Raw genomic sequence first — 21,326 nt, 5'->3', positions numbered from 1 at the left:
AATTTATCAGAAGTTAATAAATTTTAAATAACTTTTATTTCAGTAAAAAGGTTTGCAATGATGAAAAAATTAGCTAAGCTTTCAAGGAGATAAATTATAATCATTTGTCAAAGATTTAGAGAAAAATTACCTTCAAAAAGTGCAAGTTCTTTCCCCACTGGTTTAAGGGGTTTTCCCCCGAGCTCTTCGGTTTCCCCTTCCATAAAAACTTGTTGAGGTTAACGGTAATAGTTAGTGTAGGGAGCTGTTGGCTCGCGTGGCATGCAGGGCTTGCCACCACCCTCCTACACATTGTAACCCGGCCACCTGAATTAAAGGCTTCAAAAGTCGCTTGATGACTTAGACCTAAGGTGGTGCCTTGGGTATTAGCCTAGCTGATTATTATTATTAATTGAATTCCCTGAATTTTCACAAATTCTTAAAATTCCCTGACTTTTTAGGCCTATTTTTAAATTCCCTGACTTTTGCAATTGCGTAATAGGACTTTCAGAACACTAAAACACTAAATATTCTATTCGTTAGCGAAATTATTACCAGGTAATTGTGATAATTACTCGATTAGGGGTCAAAATCGCCAAAATATTACCCTTAGAGACGAAGCTAATAGCTACTGATTAAAATAGTCAATGTTATAGTGCAATTCAATAATTCGTTATTATTTAGCCCAAGTAGCCGTTATTTTTACTTCCGAATGAGTTTCAATTTTCAGTGAAAAGGGCTTACTTGGGAATTTTTCATCGAAAGATAATAAATATACTTTTTTTTTAACAAAAATGTTTTTACAACGTTTCAAACATAACCAAATTTTTTAAGGGACTAAATAAAAATAACGGAATTTATCACAGAACTACAGTAAAATTACCTTTATACAGGGTTCATACAATATTTCAAAAACCATTTTCCCTGATATTTCCAGGTTTTGCAGAGTAGTTTTGAATATTTTCCAGGCGTACTTTTTAAAACAACAGGGGTCTCTAAAATGTTAAAATCATTCCTGTTACACTTTCTAATATACTATAGTCAGTATTGAACGTATGAATTCAATACTAAGTAATAATTTCAGTAATACTAAAACAAATTGCACATAATTTGGAGTTCTCATAATTATTTTCCCTGACATTTTTGCTTTAAATAAATTTCACTGACATTTCCAGGTTTTCACTGACTTCCATGTTTGTATGAACCCTGTTTATAGCATTTTCAAGATAACCTTTCCCTGTCGTACAAATTCTCAAAATTCCCTGACCTTTTAAGCCCGTTTTAAAATTTCCCGACTCTTCACCGATTTCCGTCACATGTTAATATCTATAAATGGCTCAAAGTTACGTTCATACAGGTGGGATTTCGATAAAACCGTCATGAAGGTCTGGAACATCAATATAATAGGCAAAAAAGAACCGATTTATCGCAGAGCAATTTACCTTTCAATAAAAACGGCGCGCTCAAATCTAATCCCGATACGTTGAATAATGGCCATCCGTTTCGATGATTAGAACCAACAACCGACTCGGCCGCACACGATTCACCATTAAACCTGTCCATCTCGAGAGGACGGACCCGACCGCAACCGTTGTCAAGGGATACACAAAGAAACTTTACCCTATCACCAACGTCAATACCGACTATCGAGTGAGGATAGCCCTCCTTGAACGAGAAACCCGAGTTCCCCAAAAGCGGGGTGCAGCTTTTCTTCAATGGGATTTTGATATCCCAAAATTTTGAGCCGGGAAGAAATGATGATCAAAACCCGGCAATTTTCTTGTCACTAGCGGCGGCTTCGGTGCCGGTGGTTCCTACCCCAAAACCAAGAACGAATTTCGGTAAAAGGCCACACAAACGTAAAACGTGCGCTAGTTGAAAGAATATATATTCTTTTGGCATTCGATGAGAGGGAAAAAGGAAAGCTATGGGAAATACTAGAGGCACGACTACGCCTTACGTTGAGTCGATTCCGTATCATTCGCGCGGGGATGATTTTGAGGGGGAGTAGGATAAATAAACGGCCGTTGAAAAATTGGGGGGAAAAAATAAAAATTTTATCTACACACCAATAGTCCTACCTCTCTTTTGCATAAACGTAAAGAGATCGTCTAGAAATTCTTTCCTTTTCGGATCGTTGTTGATTTCATACAGCTGTAAAGATAAAATCTCAATTAGACAATTTTATTAAATTCATTTTAAATGGGGAAAAAATTGGAAAAAACACAATTATCACGGGTCAACAAACCCCTAATTATCACCGGTAACAAACCCCTAATTATCACCGGTAAAAAACCCCTAATTATCACCGGTAAAAAAACCCCTAATTATCACCGGTAAAAAAACCCCTAATTATCACCGGTAAAAAAAACCCTAATTATCACCGGTAAAAAAAACCCTAATTATCACCGGTAACAAACCCCTAATTATCACCGGTAACAAACCCCTAATTATCACCGGTAACAAACCCCTAATTATCACCGGTAACAAACCCCTAATTATCACCGGTAACAAACCCCTAATTATCACCGGTAACAAACCCCTAATTATCACCGGTAACAAACCCCTAATTATCACCGGTAACAAACCCCTAATTATCACCGGTAACAAACCCCTAATTATCACCGGTAACAAACCCCTAATTATCACCGGTAAATATTTAAAGTGTAAAATTAAGACATCTTATTTGATTAAAATTGTTCTCGTATCGAAATAAATCAGACGTAGAAAACACGGCGAAGTTTAATCTAATTAACGACTAAATTTCTAGAAAATTGTAATCAATTATGGCTATTATTTAACCAGAACCTACATTTTACCGAAGAATTTGAGAGGGCGAGAAGAGAAGCTGAAACCAGAATTTAAAAATAACCGCGGCGTGAACCGAATTCTTGGCATTTCGGAAGAATCCAATTACAGAACGAAGAAAAACTTGAAAATGAAATGGAGAGCAAATAGAGCGGGCTAAGCCCAACCAATTAATCAAATAACCCAATTAATCCGCACAAAGGATGGCAGGGGGCTGCGGAACAGAATATAATTTCAAAGACACGAGTCTCCGAGGGAAGTTACACCGGCCAAAAATGAAAAAAAACTTCATGGTCAAAGACAGAGAAGTTGGAAATAAAAAATCGATTTTTAAAAGAGGGGTGAAACGTTTTTCATTCCATGCCTTCAAAACTCGGGTAATCATTTCTCAATGACAATTACCTGTCAGATCCCTATTAGCTCTTCTCGGAATGAAAAAAATTCTGAAAAACCAACTTTCACTTATATCGAATGGACAATGGTCCAATTTACAGTTGGCAATATTATCTTCGTATATTGTAATATTTAAATATAAAAGTGTCAATTTTATCGTGAAGGTATTTAGGCCTTTTTGATTATTATTTGTTAGTTTTTGTATTTTTAATTTTCTATATTTTTAAAAAGTTTTTAATTTCAAGGTTTAATTTAATATCGCAGATTGTAAATTTAAGAAGATACAGATTTTTGAAGAGTAACTTGAGAAGATTAAGCTCTGTGATTACTAACTTGAGAAGATTAAGCTCTGTGATTACTAACTTGAGAAGATTAAGCTCTGTGATTACTAACTTGAGAAGATTAAGCTCTGTGATTACTAACTTGAGAAGATTAACCTCTGATTACTAACTTGAGAAGATTAACCTCTGATTACTAACTTGAGAAGATTAACCTCCGTGATTACTAACTTGAGAAGATTAACCTCCGTGATTACTAACTTGAGAAGATTAACCTCCGTGATTACTAACTTGAGAAGATTAACCTCCGTGATTACTAACTTGAGAAGATTAACCTTCGTGATTACTAACTTGAGAAGATTAACCTTCGTGATTACTAACTTGAGAAGATTAACCTTCGTGATTACTAACTTGAGAAGATTAACCTTCGTGATTACTAACTTGAGAAGATTAACCTTCGTGATTACTAACTTGAGAAGATTAACCTTCGTGATTACTAACTTGAGAAGATTAACCTTCGTGATTACTAACTTGAGAAGATTAACCTTCGTGATTACTAACTTGAGAAGATTAACCTTCGTGATTACTAACTTGAGAAGATTAACCTTCGTGATTACTAACTTGAGAAGATTAACCTTCGTGATTACTAACTTGAGAAGATTAACCTTCGTGATTACTAACTTGAGAAGATTAACCTTCGTGATTACTAACTTGAGAAGATTAACCTCCGTGATTACTAACTTGAGAAGATTAAGCTCTTTGATTACTAACTTGAGAAGATTAAGCTCTTTGATTACTAACTTGAGAAGATTAACCTCTGTGATTACTAACTTGAGAAGATTAAGCTCTGTGATTACTAACTTGAGATAATTAAGCTCTGTGATAACTAGTATGATTAGATTAAGATTCTTTTTAACTAATCTAAAAGAAAAAAGCCCATTACATCTTAATTTTAAAGGTAGTTTATTATTAATTTATCATTATTAATCTATCTATTTGATTATAAATACGCTTTACACGATCAATTTCATAGGTCTTATTTCAGGAATAAAAATCAAAACAAAATTGAAATAAAATAAACGATTGTCAAACTTAAAAGCGACCAGAGGGTATTTTGCAGAGGAACAAAGTACTCTATCTTCGCGTCTGATAAGTGTGCTCCAAGTATAAGGCCATGAGACTTAATTAACATAAATCTTATTTAAAAACGAAGATGAAATTTGCAGTGGTATCCCCCCCCCCCTCAATTTTTCGTTCATCGGACCCGCCTCTAGTCCGGATAATCAAAGATCTGTCAGCATTGAAATAGAAAAAAATATATATATATATAAAGGTTTGCAAACGAAATCACGCTCGGTAGAACTTTCTCATTTGCCGTCAGAGGGGGACTGCGCTCGATGAAGGGCCCAGTACGAGAAAGCCAAAGATATCATAATTTATAGCCTTAACCGTTACCCCCCTTAGAGCCCCCTAAGACTCACGATGCGCGCCGGGGAAGAGGTCAGCGAAGGGTCAAGAAATAATTGTAGCTTAAATGCACGATGCGCTTATAAAAGCTTATTACCCCTCCGTGGTCGCGCATTTTAAAAAATCGAATTAAAAATTGCGGGATTCAGTTAGAGACGGCCTTATCTTGATTCAGAACCACCTTTTTTATCTGGCTAGTACCTACTAAGACAAGGGTACTCTCTCTTCAAATAAACGCAGACTTTACCTTACTTTGTATAGTTTTAGTATACTATTTCGTCAGCTCTTGAGATAGTTCACCTACTGGAATTATTTCCCGTAAGGAGTGTAAAACAAATTATATAAACAAGGTTATTTGGTTTAAAACAGCGATTTAAATAAAATGAAAAATAATTGATTAAAATAACCCATTGTACTTTTATATATTTAGGAAAACGTACTAAAACATAGTATATGTTGTAATTAAAATTCATAGCAAAATTATTACATTAACAAGGCACGCAAATTACCAATAAATTTGCTCTAAAATGTTTAAATATCCATAAAAATAAAAAGCAATAAAAAATTAATAAAATTTGATTTAAATCAAATAAATACATTTTTCGATTTAAAAAAATAAAAATTAACAACCCGAATATTATAAAGAAATTGAAATTAAATTTAGAAAAAGGAAAAACTAATTTAAATATAAACAACCCGATGTGAATTAAAATTAATTAGCATATTTTAATTTCGGAATGGCTGGCATTCCATTATAAAACGTTAATAAACATCGAGGGTTAAAACGTTCACACGCATTGGGTCGACCTTCGCCGCAACAACGCCCATTAAAAAAGCCTATTAATATTAAATATTAAACGAGTATACGCCAATGAATATAATTAGATTCCTCCAAACCAAACACCTGACTTTTGTATTTTTATTTAACACTTTACGATTAATATTTTTAAGTACAAATCACTTCGAGGAAAGCCAGAATGGGCGGTTAAAAAAACTAATTGAAAGTCATGGTTTTATTACGTCCCGAGGCCATAGAAAGAAAAATATTATATTTTCATTTATTAAAAAAAAATTGCCACCGCTTGTAGAGGGGGAGGAGGGAAAGAGGGATTGAAAAATAAAATAGACAACTCGCAAATTGAAATCGTGGTAATGTTTTCCACACCAATGCATTTGGAAAAAATATAATTCCGCGATTAGCCTAAATTTGGCGCGCATGAAGCCCGGAGTTCTTTATTTTTTCTATAATATTAATAGTAGCGGCCTTTATAATATATGTTATTTAAATATCGTTAGAACATTATGGCTTCAGCTATAAATGATCCAAAGTTGATAAGGTGGACCTAAAAACCATTTATAATTCTTTTTTTTTCTCTTCATTTTCCAACCGCCTATATTGGAGATATCGTAGAATATCGAATGAGAAAATTTTCGGTAAAGTGTTATTTACAATATATTGCTATTTATTATAGTGGTATGATCTCTCGGCACTTTCTGCGAATGCCTCAAAAGCCGCTGCCACTATATTTTGACAGTTAAATTGGAGCCGAAGTCAAGTATTTAAAAAAAAACTCGTTTCAAAGGAAATATATTATCTTTAATAAGAGCGAATATCAATAAGGGGGGCAGTACACGTGTGAAGTATGGAGTAAATAAACTTCAAGACGTCAATCAAACCAACCTCCCTTACCCAGGAAAACAGGTTAAGCTCAAATTACGGGGTTTTAAATGGTCGAATCGTGAGAAGTTATTTTACGATATATCGCTTTATAATTATTGCATTTGTTTCTTACGGTTTTATAGTTATTTCAGCTGAATACCAATGATCATACTTAAGGCGAATATAAATTAACTAGATAAAAATATAGTTGATGAGCTATTCAGTCCGAGTTTTTAATTTTATTAATTCAATTTAGGTCTTGCGCAAAGGGTATTTCAAAGTGTTAAATTTGATTTAACCATTTACTTTTGTATAGTTAAAATTATCAATTAACTCCGAAACCTCTCGAGGGAAATATTAATTAAAACGTTTGGGTAATATAATTTATAAAAGTTGCGGGAATAAATATATAAAAGCTGCACTAATTCACGTAATACTAGAATTTGTAAAAGTTGCGGTAATTCATATAGTACTAACATTTTTTAATTTGTAAAAGTTGCGGTAATTCATATAGTACTAACATTTTTTAATTTGTAAAAGTTGCGGTAATTCATATAGTACTAACATTTTTTAATTTGTAAAAGTTGCGGTAATTCATATAGTACTAACATTTTTTAATTTGTAAAAGTTGCGGTAATTAATGTAGTCCTAATATTTAAAAAAGTTGCGGTAATTAATATAGTACTAATTTTAATAAAGGTTGCGGTAATCAATGTTGTACTAATTTTAATAAAGGTGTTGGCTATCAATATAGTACTAATATTTATAAAGGTGTTGCTATCAATATAGTACTAACATTTATAAAGGTGTTGGCTATCCATACAGTACTAACATTTATAAAGGTGTTGGCTATCCATATAGTACTAAAATTTATCAAGGTGTTGGCTATCAATATAGTACTAAAATTTATCAATGTGTTGGCTATCAATATAGTACTAACATTTATAAAGATTTTTGGTTATTAATGTAGTACTAACATTAATAAAAGTTGCGGTAATTAATATAACACTAACATTTATCAGTAGTTATTATAGAACTAACATTGATCAGTAATTATTATAGTACTAACATTTATCAGTAATTATTATAGTACTAACATTTATCAGTAATTATTATAGTACTAACATTTATAAAAGTTTTGGTTTGTAATATAGCACTAATATTAATCAAAGTTACGGTTAATCATGTAGAAAAACCTTAAATATAAATGAATAGTATAGCCGTTACATTAAACATAAGCCTGAAATGTTTCGGCTGAACCATTAATTTAAAGATAAAATATCTGGAAATCTCTAAAGCGAGAGTCGTGTCAGAAATATATAAATATATATAAAAGCAAATTCGCCTCTTTTAATTAGTCTCCCCATCGGCCTCAGAAAAACGAATTGGAAATTGAACTAAAAGTTGCGGCGAAAGCGGCGCCTGGCCACATACATCGTGAGAGTCCCAGGCACGAAATCCAAGGCATTTCAAATCAGTAAGGCGGCTAAAAAAATATATAGAATAACCGCTTGATATTACGAGGCCAAGTTAAGAAGTAAAAAAAGAAACCTCCCCCTTGTTAGGACCAAGTTATATATATTTTTTAAAAGAGGGCAAATGGTTGGGCTTTCTAATTTAAAAAAAATCGAAGGCAGCCAGTAATAGGCGATGGCGTAGGCTACGCGCGTACAACGAAGAGAAAGGCTGCTGAAGTTTATTGATGGTGGTTCGGCAAAGGTCGTCTGACTATGAAGGATGGACTACGCTATCAACGTACGGTCCGCTCCCTCGTATAAAATTTACCGCGCAATAGGAAGGGGGGCCCTACTTAAACAACGTTACGAACTGCACCCTCTGGTGGCTGATGTAGGAACTTTGTTAATCCGTACTTCAACACCGGTCGGCGAGAGGGGAGGGGTTTAGCGGGAGGCGGACGACGTGCCACGAGCTCGTAATTCCTGGCCATCACGCGATCGCGGGTGCCATGGGTGGCGAAGACCAATCGAACGCCGCTGACCAAATTCCAGATATTCCAATATGTTTTTGGCCCGCGGTCGACCCGACGCGCCTACTACGTAATTCGAATACGGGTAAACTGCGAGGATTGAAATTTAACTCGGGCGCGCGTGAAGGAATGGAAAAGTTTTGGTAACGCAATACCCGTGGTAAAATATACCTGCAAGTTTTTTCACTTTTCAGGTGGGGTGGTTTATTTGAAAATAGTTGAAACGCGCTGGAAAATATTTTTTGATTGTTTTAAATGTGGTTTTGGAGGCTGGTTTACAAATGTCTGCCGGCCGTTTCGACCTGAGCGCCAGTAGAAAGATATTTGTTCAATTTGAAATAAGTACTCAAACTAGAATTATTTAACCATTAACCTAAGGACTCAAATCCCTTGTACACGGTTTGAGGTTTTAAATAAATGTCGCTCTTTTTATTTCCACCCCTACGGGCACGCGCGAGGCACTGAGTAAAATAGTCAGGTGTTTATGCTAAAGGTGATAGCACGCGCGCGCATTTTTTTCTTTCAAGAGGCGCGTGCGAAATTGAACGAGCCTTAATAATAAAAATAATAAGCAGCGCGCGCTTTAAAATAAAACGCTTTTACAAGTATGTCCTGGATATTACTACTCCTAGGTATATCGCTGAACAGGTTTTATTTAAGCGTCTATTGTGAATTTGTTTCTTTTAAAACGCCGACATCTTGAGAAGACATTTCAAAATATTGACCAAATAAGAACCAATGTTAAACAAAACTTCAAATACCTCAAAAAATATAATTTTAAAAAGTAGTCCCCAAAATTATTAGCTTTAAACAGGAATCCATACCTCTACTTGGAATGCTTATCGCGGCAGATTTTCGTCTCGATGTGGCTGACGGTTTTTTTTGACGTCACTATGTTAACTTAACAAACATCGTGAGAGGGGAGCGCGCGAAGAGGGGATTTTTTTTATTGTAGGCGGGGCCAAAGCCGTCAGAGTTATCTTACCATACGTGATACGCCCGGATAATAATAATAATATACATCAAGCTACTTTTAAAGCCATTAATTAATTGTCCTAAACATTCCAAGTAGAGATCGTTGGCTTGGTTTAATAAAGTCGTAACTTCAAAAATTGACTTTTGAGAAATTCAACTTAAAGTTTTAGAACCTTATACTAAATCAGGTATTTTAGAGAAGTATAAAATATAAACTATTTTAGAGTATAATATGTATGAAAAACAAGTTGCAAGGAGTTAGAAAACTAAAATCTTATGTTAAAATAGAAAATATCAAGTTACAACATTTTTCCACCCAGTTGTTTCGATTAATAAAATCGTAACTTGGTTACTACTTTTTAAAACCCAGCTGTTTAGATCAATAATATCGTAAATTTTAGAGAAGTATAAAATATAAACTATTTTAGAGTATAATATGTATGAAAAACAAGTTGCAAGGAGTTAGAAAACTAAAATCTTATGTTAAAATAGAAAATATCAAGTTACAACATTTTTCCACCCAGTTGTTTCGATTAATAAAATCGTAACTTGGTTACTACTTTTTAAAACCCAGCTGTTTAGATCAATAATATCGTAACTTGAAGTTACTACTTTTTAAAACCCAGTTGCTTAGATCAATAATATCGTAACTTGAAGTTACTACTTTTTAAAACCCAGTTGTTTAGATCAATAATATCGTAACTTGAAGTTACTACTTTTTAAAACCCAGCTGTTTAGATCAATAATATCGTAACTTGAAGTTACTACTTTTTAAAACCCAGTTGTTTAGATCAATAATATCGTAAATTGAAGTTACTATATTAATTTTAAACATTTTTCTGGATTAATAATATCGTAACCAAGATACGACATTTTTGAAATTGTAATATCTCCATAACTATAAATTATATTTAATTTTTAACTGAATTAGGGCCAATATCGTCCGTTTTTACATTAGAAAATGTCCTCAGTAGAGTTACGATTTTATTAAACCAAGCCAACGAGATATGGATTCCTGCTTTAAATTACCCCAAAAACTGACTGAGTAGTAAGTGGATACTATTCCGTATTAATATGTTTGAAGTAGAAGTAAAAATTGATATTTTAATAACTTTAACGAAAAAGAAAGTGTTTAATACCGCATAAATGAATTTTAATGGTATCGCGCTATATCCGTTCATATTTAAAATTAGCCGGCTGAAGCGAAATGAAGGCGTGGAATTTGGCACGATATCCTTGTACGAGAGTAAAATATATAGATTTCAAAGAGAACGACGGGACAATTGCTGGATTGGTGCTCTTCCAGTAAAAGCAAATCGGAGACTCATCCACCCCCCTATCCCCCCGCCACTATATAAACGTGCGCTAGATGAATTCAACGAAAGAGAAAAAGAAGGTGAAATCTATTCAGTCTCTCTGGCTCTCTGTAACGTGTCTCTTGTTTAAATAAAACAAGACGAATCTCCATCGCCTCCTGCCGACATCCATTTAACGCAGACCCGAGCCAATGAGTCACCCTCATCTGCCACTACGGCCAAACCGGCTATCAGCCGCTACAGTTACAGACTGGCCCGTTTACGCGAACATTGATAGGAACTATCGGGTGGTTCGGGGATGGCGTATTCCGCAGCCAGCGCGGGATAGACGATCTCTCGCTAGAGAGAGCGTCCGAATTAATCACTTTTGGCGCCATTGGGGTATATACGCCAGACACAACCAGGGGCTTTCGCATTCCATACCCCTCTCCTTAGGTATCCGATTAAGTGCTGAAAATAAAATGCCCCTACCAAACGAAATGAAGATGCCAAAAACACCAAAAAATAATCCTAAAATGGATGATGGAAAAATTTAAGAAAACGCGCGCACGTTTGAAAGGGTACATTTATCACCAAAACAAAAAGTAACCAAAAATGTTCGAAGAATCCTTGGTTCCAGATAATTTCATTCCATAGTATCAGGGCCGGATTAAGACTTTATGGGGCCCTAGGCCCAAGTTAATTTTGGTGCCCCCCTTTCAATAGCGAGCGAAGCGTGCTAGGCGCTTCCTCAATTTATAATTGAGAAATGGAAGGAAAATTCATTTTGCTGCCAGATTTAGTATGCTAAACGGCAGTCCGTCAGAGAATGTGACAATCAAACGTTTTTGGTTCAATGGGGTGGACGCATTTACTAAAATTACTCCGGAAAATATTTTGTGAAAAGCAAATGATTAAAGTTTTGTACTTTTATTTTTTTCGAACCCTCTTGGTGCCCCTTGTAGGCTTGGCGCCCTAGGCCCAATCCTATTCGGCCTATTGGTTAATCCGGCCCTGCATAGTATCGAAAAAGGGTTGAAAAATCTGTTTGCTTTTCCCTTCGCTGATAGCGACGGTCACCTCGTAATAGTTGATTTTATAAAATATCTTTATACGCTTGCCCAACTTGTCAAGTTTAGTGGGAGAGAAAACGGATCCACAGCTGAAGCGGGGAGGCAACATTTCAACAAGATGACCAAGGTTATTTTATAAAAAGAACTATTCGAACTTCGCGGTTCTCAAGGGCATTGTAACTGCTGACAATTTTGACCGCGCTTACAATGCCCGACTTAATAGCGAGATCTCGAGCGAGCTGACCATCGTTATCAATGGATTCGTTTCGAGGTGGAAGCGAAAAAGATGTTTGGTAGAAAATATTCCTGCACTATCTGATGTAATCGCAGTGGCGGCTTAAGAAGGCTGGGTCCACGGGGCGGCGGCAGTGTTTTGTGACACCTGCAGGACTGTGCAGAAGTTTTCACGGGTCCGTCTTCTTCAAGTTTAATCGTTCTGATTTGCACCCCCCCCCCCTCAAGCTTCTCCGATGGCACCCCCTGCTGCCCTGGTACCCCCCCCCCCTTAGGCTGCCACTGTGTAATCGTCTTTCACATAACCATCACAGGATGTTAAACTGCAAAATTACCTGGAATCAAGTCCTTTATTCGGTTTGATTTACCTACTTCTCACGTTGTATTTTTAAAGGGCCACACTGGCGTTTGATTTTGACCTGTTTCACGGGCTAGTTTACAGAATAGGATTGGTCGTATTTGGTCGCGTTTCTTGGTCCAAGCTACCACGTGCTAAATTCGGGACGAATTCTTCAAACGCCGTTGTGGCTCTTTAATAAGAGATTAAGCCAGCGGTAGAAAACGTGTACGGAAAACGTAAGGAACTGAAGACGGTACGCAATGAAGTTACGTGTATACCCAATACGGTATCCCATTTGTAAGATTATCACTCGAATTTGAAGCCGATCTAATGCTGTGGCAAGCGCAAAAGTTTCATTTAGAGTACAAAATGTAAACACTTTCAGCACTTGAACAGACTAAAATAGACTTATTATAATTATTATTTTAAATCTTTTACACTGGTTATGTTCCACAAAAACCGAACTATTCGCGAGGACAGAATTGGAGTGAAATTACGTGGAATAATAAAAACAGCTAGGCTAATACCCAAGGCACTACCCTAGGCCCAAAACATCTAGCGACCTTAAATTCCTTTAATTCAGGTGGCCGGGTTACAATGCGTAGGAGGGTGGTGGCAAGCCCTTCACGCCACGCGAGCCAACAGCTCCATACACTTACTATAGGTGGTTTGTTGGTTTCTTTACTCTTGTTCCGGGATTTCGGAGTGGGGTAAGAAGAGTAAGGCTATGACGTCATTTTCCTCCGATTCTGTGGTGGCGAATAGTTTGAGTCGGGAGTAAAAACGTTCTTCCGAAATGGCTGCCGGTGGTCTTTTCAGCAGATAAATTCTGGCTAGTAGACGGCAAAATCCGATTTACTCCTTTACACCTCCTTTTCAGATGGTGTGCAAAGAGTAGCCCTAATACTCCGGAACAAGCGAATAGTTTATGGGGCGGAGTAATTCTCGTCCCCGGAACACGCGAATAAAAATTACATTTTAGTGCGTGACAGTACCTTTACGTAGTGAGGTATAGCAGGCATAATTACCCGCTTTTAAACCTTAACATGGCAGCGTATTTTCACGCGCAAAATGAATTTTAAGACCCACCAATTAGCTAGAAATTATCGACGTAGGCTAATAGTTGGGCCGAGCGAAGGGCGGGGAAGACGAACTAATAGGAGCAGCGCGCGCTCCCCAGCCAGGCAGGCAGAGAGAAACCAGGTGTGGCGGCAGCTATCTGCGCCGGTCAGAGAAGGACGGTAGCCGACTGCGCCCGAAGAGATGAGCGGAAGAAGGTGGAGATGTTGCAGCTACTCCTCCCACTCTGCCGCTCCCGCGCGACGCCACTAAAGCCTTCGCGAAACGAGGGAGTCCTCCCTGCCGAACCGATGCGGATCTCGGCGTCGGACGCCACTTCGTAAACGCCACCGTCAATAGAGATTTACGCGCTACGAAATCGATACGGTAGGATAAACCGTTACGCGTCGAGACCGGACTTGACGAGAGATATTTGAGTGACAGTCGAGAAAAAATCCGCTTTCGAAAGAGGTAGACAAAAAAGGGGCTTACTAATGAACGGGAGGCCAGAATTGAACGAGACTAGCGAGAGATAATTTAGAGTTAGATTTAACTAAATCCAGGGTTGATACGACTTTACCAAGGGTGGAAAAAACGAATTTTTCCACCTATTGTTTTTCGGTTAAAATCCGTGTGGAAAATCGTATTTAAATGGGTTTTTTTTGTGCAAAATTCAATAAAAAATAAATAATAAAAGCAGTATATTCTTCATCTCTCCTATTAGTCACTTAATAGATATATCAATGATTAATTTAGCCTTAAAAGAGTTTTTACCAGTTTTTCCCACACGTCCCGGCAAAAACAGGAGACGGGTTTTTGCCAACTCTGACTAACTCCTTCTTCGCCTTTGTCCGTACTAGTAGGTAACCCTCGCATCGCCTATAGGCGCTTCTTAGGCGTGAATTACAAACACGAGCGTTTAACAGCGAGCGCAAATTGGCTAAAAAACGACTTTCTTTAAATAACCACAATCAGTCAAAGCCGCGAAAATTGGCACTATTGTCGGCCGATATATTACCAGTTTCTTCTTAATACCGACTTTAGCAACAAAGTGTAGGCGGCGCGGATTCATAGACCCTATTCGCGACGTAAAAGTACAACTAGAAATGAGAAAAAATCCAAAACGCAAAATTACGGCTTGCGTGAACCCTCGGCACGAACAATAATTTGATATCTCATAAAAAGAAGCAATTGCAAAAGTCATAAAAAAAGTGTCTCTCGTGCATAATCCTTTTAAGGCCAGGCGACCGTCTTTTATAAGCCATAATGATGAAACTGAAACCAACGTCAATCGCGGTTGACGCTACAGCTAAAGAGGGAGTAACCGAAAAGGGGAACAGGGACGTTAGAGTCAACTAAGGCTGACAATTAAAGATTATTTTTCAAGCGAACATTAAAAGCGACACCTAACGTGTCTATTTCGGGGGTCATGAATTAAGTGTTTCTACGCGGGCGATCACCGCGCGGTATCCATCCTCCCTTAACGAACGCGGACTGTACCCGTCGTCCCACCTTTAATCGAACTATCCGACGAGGGAAACGTCGAGGAAGCTCCAATTAAGAATCGTAACGGGAGAAGGGGCGCCCCCCAGCGGCCAGGTCTCCCAAAATAACGGTTCCCGCTGATGGAGAAATGAAAAGATTCGAAGGAGGGGAGGGGGGAGAACGCGCCGGTATTCGGATGACAGCCCCCTCTGTCGACCTTTTTTATAATTATTTACGGGAACCTCGTAGAGGTTTGTATAAATTTTAAAACTTAAGAAAACAGAAAACTGGCCGCGGAGGGTAACTGACGCGTGGTAATGAGCGCGCCGAGAACTTTCACATCGTTGGATGGACGCCAAAATGTACGCGCAAAATTCCCCCGCAAATGAAAACAAATGAGACTGTTTTTGATACGCTTTTTAATGAAGCGGTTCTTTGATTAGATTTTGCTTTCTCTCAACCATGCCAAATATTGACACTCGCGATCAAATTTATGGCATTTCATTTAAAGGGTCGAGCATTAATTATTTAATTTTGAAATTTAATTTCATGGCTTTATACTATTTTAAAAGTTTTTCTTTAGATAAAAGTGACAAGATACTTCATGATTAAACGTTGTTTATTTATTAAAATTTAACTTTATTTCCCCCCAATTTTTTATGTCCATTGGTCCATTGTCTTGATTTATTCTTCCTCTGTTTTTTATGTATACAGTTTCCTTAAAATTCCTTTTTATCCAATTCGTTTCTTTATTTAATATTTTTTATCATCCCACTGAATGTTATGTTCATAATTTTTATTTAGATGATTAGCTATACCATTCTCTAAATTTTGCTTAAAAATCGCGTCTTTATGTTCTTTAATCCCTTTTTTGAATTTACGTTTTGTCTGTCCTATATAACTTTTTTTACAATCACAGGGGATCTCATTTATTCTCGATCTATTCTTTATACGGCTAACTCTACAACTTTATTTTAATTTTTATTGAACCACCTGAATTAATGGCTTTAAAATTCGCTTGGTGACTTAGGCCTTAGGTGGTGCCTTGGGTATTAGCCTAGCTGATTATTATTATTATTAATCACTTGGTGTCTTCAAGAAAAGCGAGTTCAAAGTAGATTGGATTTTCATAAATTTAATTAACTTTTTTATACTAGTTTTTAACTGAATCTAAGATACAAATATTGGACAAAGAAGTGTTAGAACAGCTAATGCGAAAGGATACTAACACCTAGGAGCAACAAACACAAGGAGAACGCAGCTAGCCTTTAAACACGTTAACGAAGGGTTGTGTACAAATTTCATTGGACGAGCCCTTACGCTGAACGTTTTACGGGCGGGGGGGGGGAGACAATTTCCGAATTTTCCCCTTCCGACGGCAGCAAGCGCTAAAGCGTCTAGCCAATGAAAAATGTACACAAGAAAATCCACGACTTTTGACGGGTTGCGTTCTCCTTGTGTGGGGTGTTGTGTTTGTTGCTCCTAGCTAACACTTTTTCTAAATATTTTAGGTGCCTATCTACGCAAAAATACTTTATTTAAATTTTTCAAAACGTTTGTTAGTGGCTAGTATATCTGGCTTTTACCCAGAACGCCCGTGTGTGACTCCTGATAAAAATTACATCAATTGATGTATTGCTAAAATTTCGACTTATTGGAAAAATCGAGACTACTAGTTGCTTCCTTGGTCATAATAAAATATGTGATTTAAAATATTATTTAACTTGCAAATTCAATCGATAATTTATCTCCTCCAGGGTGGCCACAATATTATCAGATTCAAATTCCCTGACTGTACCCTGTTTTCCCAGATCATTTAATTTATTCTGAGTTTTTAAGGGGGAAGAATACAGTAAAAGCCTCTTTTTCGTTCAAGCTGAACGTTTCTGTTTTAACAGTTACATAATTTAATTATATTTGTCTTATTAGGCTGAACCTTCCTCTGGTGCTTAAAATAATTTTGATAATTCTAATATTAATAGTTAACGAGATATAAGGTCCTAACTAAAGGGTAGTTTGGGCGCTTGCCCAACTTGTTTAGCTCCGGGGGTCCGAATTAAATCGTAATAACTTAATTACTTTTAAATTTAAAATTGTCAAAATTATTTAGGTCACTAAACAATAGGCTGTTCTACACTTAAATATTAATTTTATAAGTTAAAATACAAAATTAAAAGAGTTCAGCTTGAAATAGCGCGAAACTAGACAATGGCCACTGTAGTCATTTATTATCAGAAGTTAATAAAATTCATCAACTTTTATTTCAGTACAAAAATTATTTCAACGTTAAAAAGCTTTCAAGGATCTAAATAATAATAAGAGAATTTGCCATAGATCTAGAGTAAAAAAATACCTAAAAAACGTGTCAAGGTAACACTGAATTGCCTGACCTTTCCCGACATTTTCGGCCCATTTTTTAATTCTTTGACTTTTCCCTGACGTGTGGCAACAATGTAGTGACAAAATGGTTTTTCCTCCGAGTTCTTCGGTTTCCCCTTTCCATAAAAACTTGTTGAAGTTAACGGTAATAGTTAATAGCGTGACATGAAAGTCCCTAGATGACCCGGGCCTAAGGTGGTATTAGACTGATTAAATTATCCATCAATTTGGTTTTAAACTAAATAACACTAACTGACCATTTGTAAAATTTCCTATCAACCCATTTGCGATCTATTTGTTCAAAATTATCCTTTTAATTTCATCTCTTTTAGATCAAATTTCCAGAGGATCGTTTGTTTTGAAACAACGTAAATTTCAACAAAAACATTTTAACGACAAGCCGCTACGAAATAGTTTAAAGAACACTAAGACGTGATAATTCGGAGAGAAGCGACGTGCGAAGATTTGAGGTTAAAGCGAGTTTTGGGAGAAGATCGGGGCATTCTTTTAATAGCCTCTGTTTTGACTTCCATTCGCGCGTCGGGTGATTAAGCTCATAAAAACGGAATTTTGTGGGTGGGTCCCGTTCGCGACATAAAAAACGGTTGAAACGTCACCAATTTCTCATAAAAGTTCATCGGGAAGTTGGAAAAAGAGCGGACGAGGAAGTCAAAGAACCGCGACATTTTTATTCCGTCGCATCATCGCGACGCCGATTTTGCCAAGAAAAATAATCCTACAAGTTCGATGTTCCATCAGAACACGCCGCCATTAACCAAATTGGTCCGCCTTCAAATTTTAACCGGAAATGACGTCAACAGAACGAGTCAGGTTTCTTACAAGGAGAGTACCCGAGGTGTTTATTGCCGATTTAGTTCAAAGTCGGGCGTAATGTAGACCTTTATGAGATATGAAATTTAACAAAAGGAGACGTTGCACTACCCATTCAATTTTCCATGGCAATCGAGAATGTTTTTACCAAAGTCAAAATTTAGGCCAGAGATTCCAACAGAAGACCGGTTTCGCCCTTTTGGGGCTCATCAGTACTGTGTAGGAACTCTGGCTACTTAAAACAAAAAAATCTCCATTTAAAAAAACATTGGATTTTCTCGGTTTCACCTACGAAAATTTTTTAAATTTGAAAATCACGAAATGGGTAATTTCTACCACATTTAGGTAAATTTCATCCAGCTTGGGTAAATTGGAAATTTTTGGAGTGAAATTGTAACAATATTTGGGTAAAATAAGGGAAAAACTTATTTTTGTTTTAAGTGGTCAAAAACATTTTCGGTTGCCATGGCAAATCGAATGGGTAGTGCAACGTCTCCTTTTGGGAAATTTCATATCTCATATAGGTCTACATTACGCCTAACTTTGAACAAAATCGGAAATGAAAGACCAATACGAAACTGCGATTTCGTTAAACGTCGTCTGAAACGCAGATGATTTTGAACCGAAAACACGAAACTACGCGAGACAGGAAATTCGTCTCCATATAAATTCAACCCAACTTTTAATATAGGCGTATAGTAGTGTAAGTGGTATGAAGGGCTGACCATCACCTGATGATTATTAGACCTATTAAATGTTCAAAACTTAGATTTAACAAATTAATGTAAAATGTTATCTACTACGGTTACTCGATCATTTAAAAAACCAAAAGCGGCCAAAATTTAGGAAACGCGAAGTTACCATACAGATTCTCTACGCTATAGCAATGAGGGTTTTGCCTGTAATCGACCCGCTCGGGTATATGCCGTAATTAACTTCGCAGTTAGTACAAAGGCGTCTGTAACGGTACAATCTTCATCTATAAAAACTACGAGGTGACTGTCGATGACGCTATTCAAGCGGGCCTGACTGATGCGACACCTGATGACGGATGCGAGAGGCTCTTTCCTAATGGCACCATCCCGGAGAAATACAACTTATACAAGCGTAAAAAGCCAAAGCCGCTCCCCGCGCAACTTCGTACCGTCCCGCGCCCCAAATCCTCCCGAGCCAGCCGAAAGTAGCTAGAGTGACGTTACGAAACGGCGCTGGGACGCCGCGCGGTTCTAGGAAGCTCAAGATGAGGATGGAAATCTCTCGCTGGCTGGTCCGCCCTCCGCCGTCGCCTTTATTTCGCAGCCCGTCAAAGTGTGTAAAAATACCTTTTCCCTGATCATAAAAATGGGGAGAGAGATGGAAAATAAAACATTTAACCGTTATACCGTCGAGAACGGAGAGAGCTTTAGAGATCCAAAATTAAATTGATATAAGGCGTCCGTCGTCAAAGACAGACTAGGCCTTTAAATCACCGCAGCCGCCTGCGCTGCTCCGGATAGTTTGCTTATAGCTAGTCTGGCGTCAATTATAACAGTCTTCTCTCCGCGATATTTTCAGACCAGCTGCGATTAAATGGCCTTACGAGAATTTGACACTCTTTCACGGAAAACGAAATCTCTCAGCCTCGGCGCTTCGGTACTAGAAATACCTACATTCGAGCGACGCTTTGCTTTTTCCCGCGTCTACTTTCCAATGGCTAGTAAACCTGACTAAAAGCAAGATTTAATGGACAGACGAATAAAAATCTACCCAAAAGCCATATTTTTTTAAGAGACGACTAAAATAAATTAAGAAGGCTTAAAAAACTTTTGAACAGACGGCTCAAAGCAAGATTTTTTAGCAGATGACTTAAAACGCTGTCTAAAAGAGAGATTCCTTGGACAAACGACTAAAACGTATGCTCAAAAGCAAGATTTTTTCCCGAAAGACGACTAAAAGGTCTGTGTAAAAGCAATATTTTTTGGACAAACTAAAATCAATCTGCTAAAAAGCATTTCTTTTTGGACAGATGGCTAAAAACGCTGCTCAAAAGCATTTTTTTGGACAGACGACTAAAAACACTGCTCAAAAGCAATATTTTTGGACAGACGACTAAAAACACTGCTCAAAAGCAATATTTTTGGACAGACGACTAAAAACACTGCTCAAAAGCATTTTTTTGGACAGACGACTAAAAACACTGCTCAAAAGCATTTTTTTGGACAGACGACTAAAAACACTGCTCAAAAGCACTTTTTTGGACAGACGACTAAAAACACTGCTCAAAAGCAATATTTTTTGGACAGACGACTAAAAACACTGCTCAAAAGCATTTTTTTTTGGATAGACAAAAAAATCTGCACAAGAGCCATATTTTTAGAACTGCAGTGACGACTAAAATAAAAACCTGTTATATTTATTTAACTATCAAATCAGTCAAAAACACATTTCCCGTATAGTGGTTCATCTACTAAATGAAATCGAAGTACAAACGTCCTTTAAAAACCCTACAATAAATAAAAGCGCGGCCCATAAAAATCATCCAAAAACGATAAAAGTGAGTGCGGGGAAAGCAATATCCCGATTGGCGGAATAAAATTTCCTAACATATTTCATCAATCGCGTTTTTCTACTGGTACAACGCCAAGGCATCGGGTTACAAATTTATTATTATTCAAGAAAGGGAACGCAAGCACCGGGCCAAGGGGGGCGGGTTATATATTTTTATAATAAGTCAGTTGCCCCCCCCCCCCTCCCCAGTAAGGAGAAATTCATTGTTGAAAGGTAACTGGGACACCCGACAGTTCGAGCAAAGGTATTGGAGAAGGTACAGTTTAGGCGAACGCTATGCGAGCCCGAGTGGCAGATGTCTTGGCGGGCGAGAAGCGTATAATAAGGGTCGTGGAGATGACGTGTCACGTAGCCGAGATGTTCCGCTGGAAAACGTGCTGTTCGGCCTTTACATTCGAATTAATGCAAAATTGAACGGGAAGAAATTTGAAAGAGTTTATTAGACAGGCCAGTCTTGCCTTCCTCGATTGGATAGAAATAAATTTCGCCTCCTTCTCATAAAAGAGCTTCTCTCTAAGAATGGGTTACTAACTAGG

The 21,326-nt window shown here is 37.2% G+C and overlaps 1 protein-coding gene across 5 annotated transcripts in view; it reads right to left on the bottom strand.

The window, feature by feature from the left end:
* Nucleotides 1–21,326, bottom strand: part of LOC149922218 (uncharacterized) — a 168,070-nt gene that overhangs the window by 55,554 nt on the left and 91,190 nt on the right. For 3 of the 5 annotated variants that reach the window (XM_090163183.1, XM_090163181.1, XM_090163184.1), the window contains one exon: nucleotides 2,049–2,133. In XM_090163183.1, the coding sequence (XP_090019309.1) occupies nucleotides 2,049–2,133 (85 nt within the window). The remainder of the gene's footprint in view (nucleotides 1–2,048; nucleotides 2,134–21,326) is intronic. The other 2 variants (XM_090163182.1, XM_090163185.1) reach the window with 1 other exon arrangement.

The sequence above is a fragment of the Leiobunum rupestre genome, chromosome 11 (assembly GCF_980474605.1).
Source record: "Leiobunum rupestre chromosome 11, qqLeiRupe1.1.hap1, whole genome shotgun sequence".
Lineage (NCBI taxonomy): Eukaryota > Metazoa > Arthropoda > Arachnida > Opiliones > Sclerosomatidae > Leiobunum > Leiobunum rupestre.
This window is presented reverse-complemented; position numbering and strand designations above follow the sequence as displayed.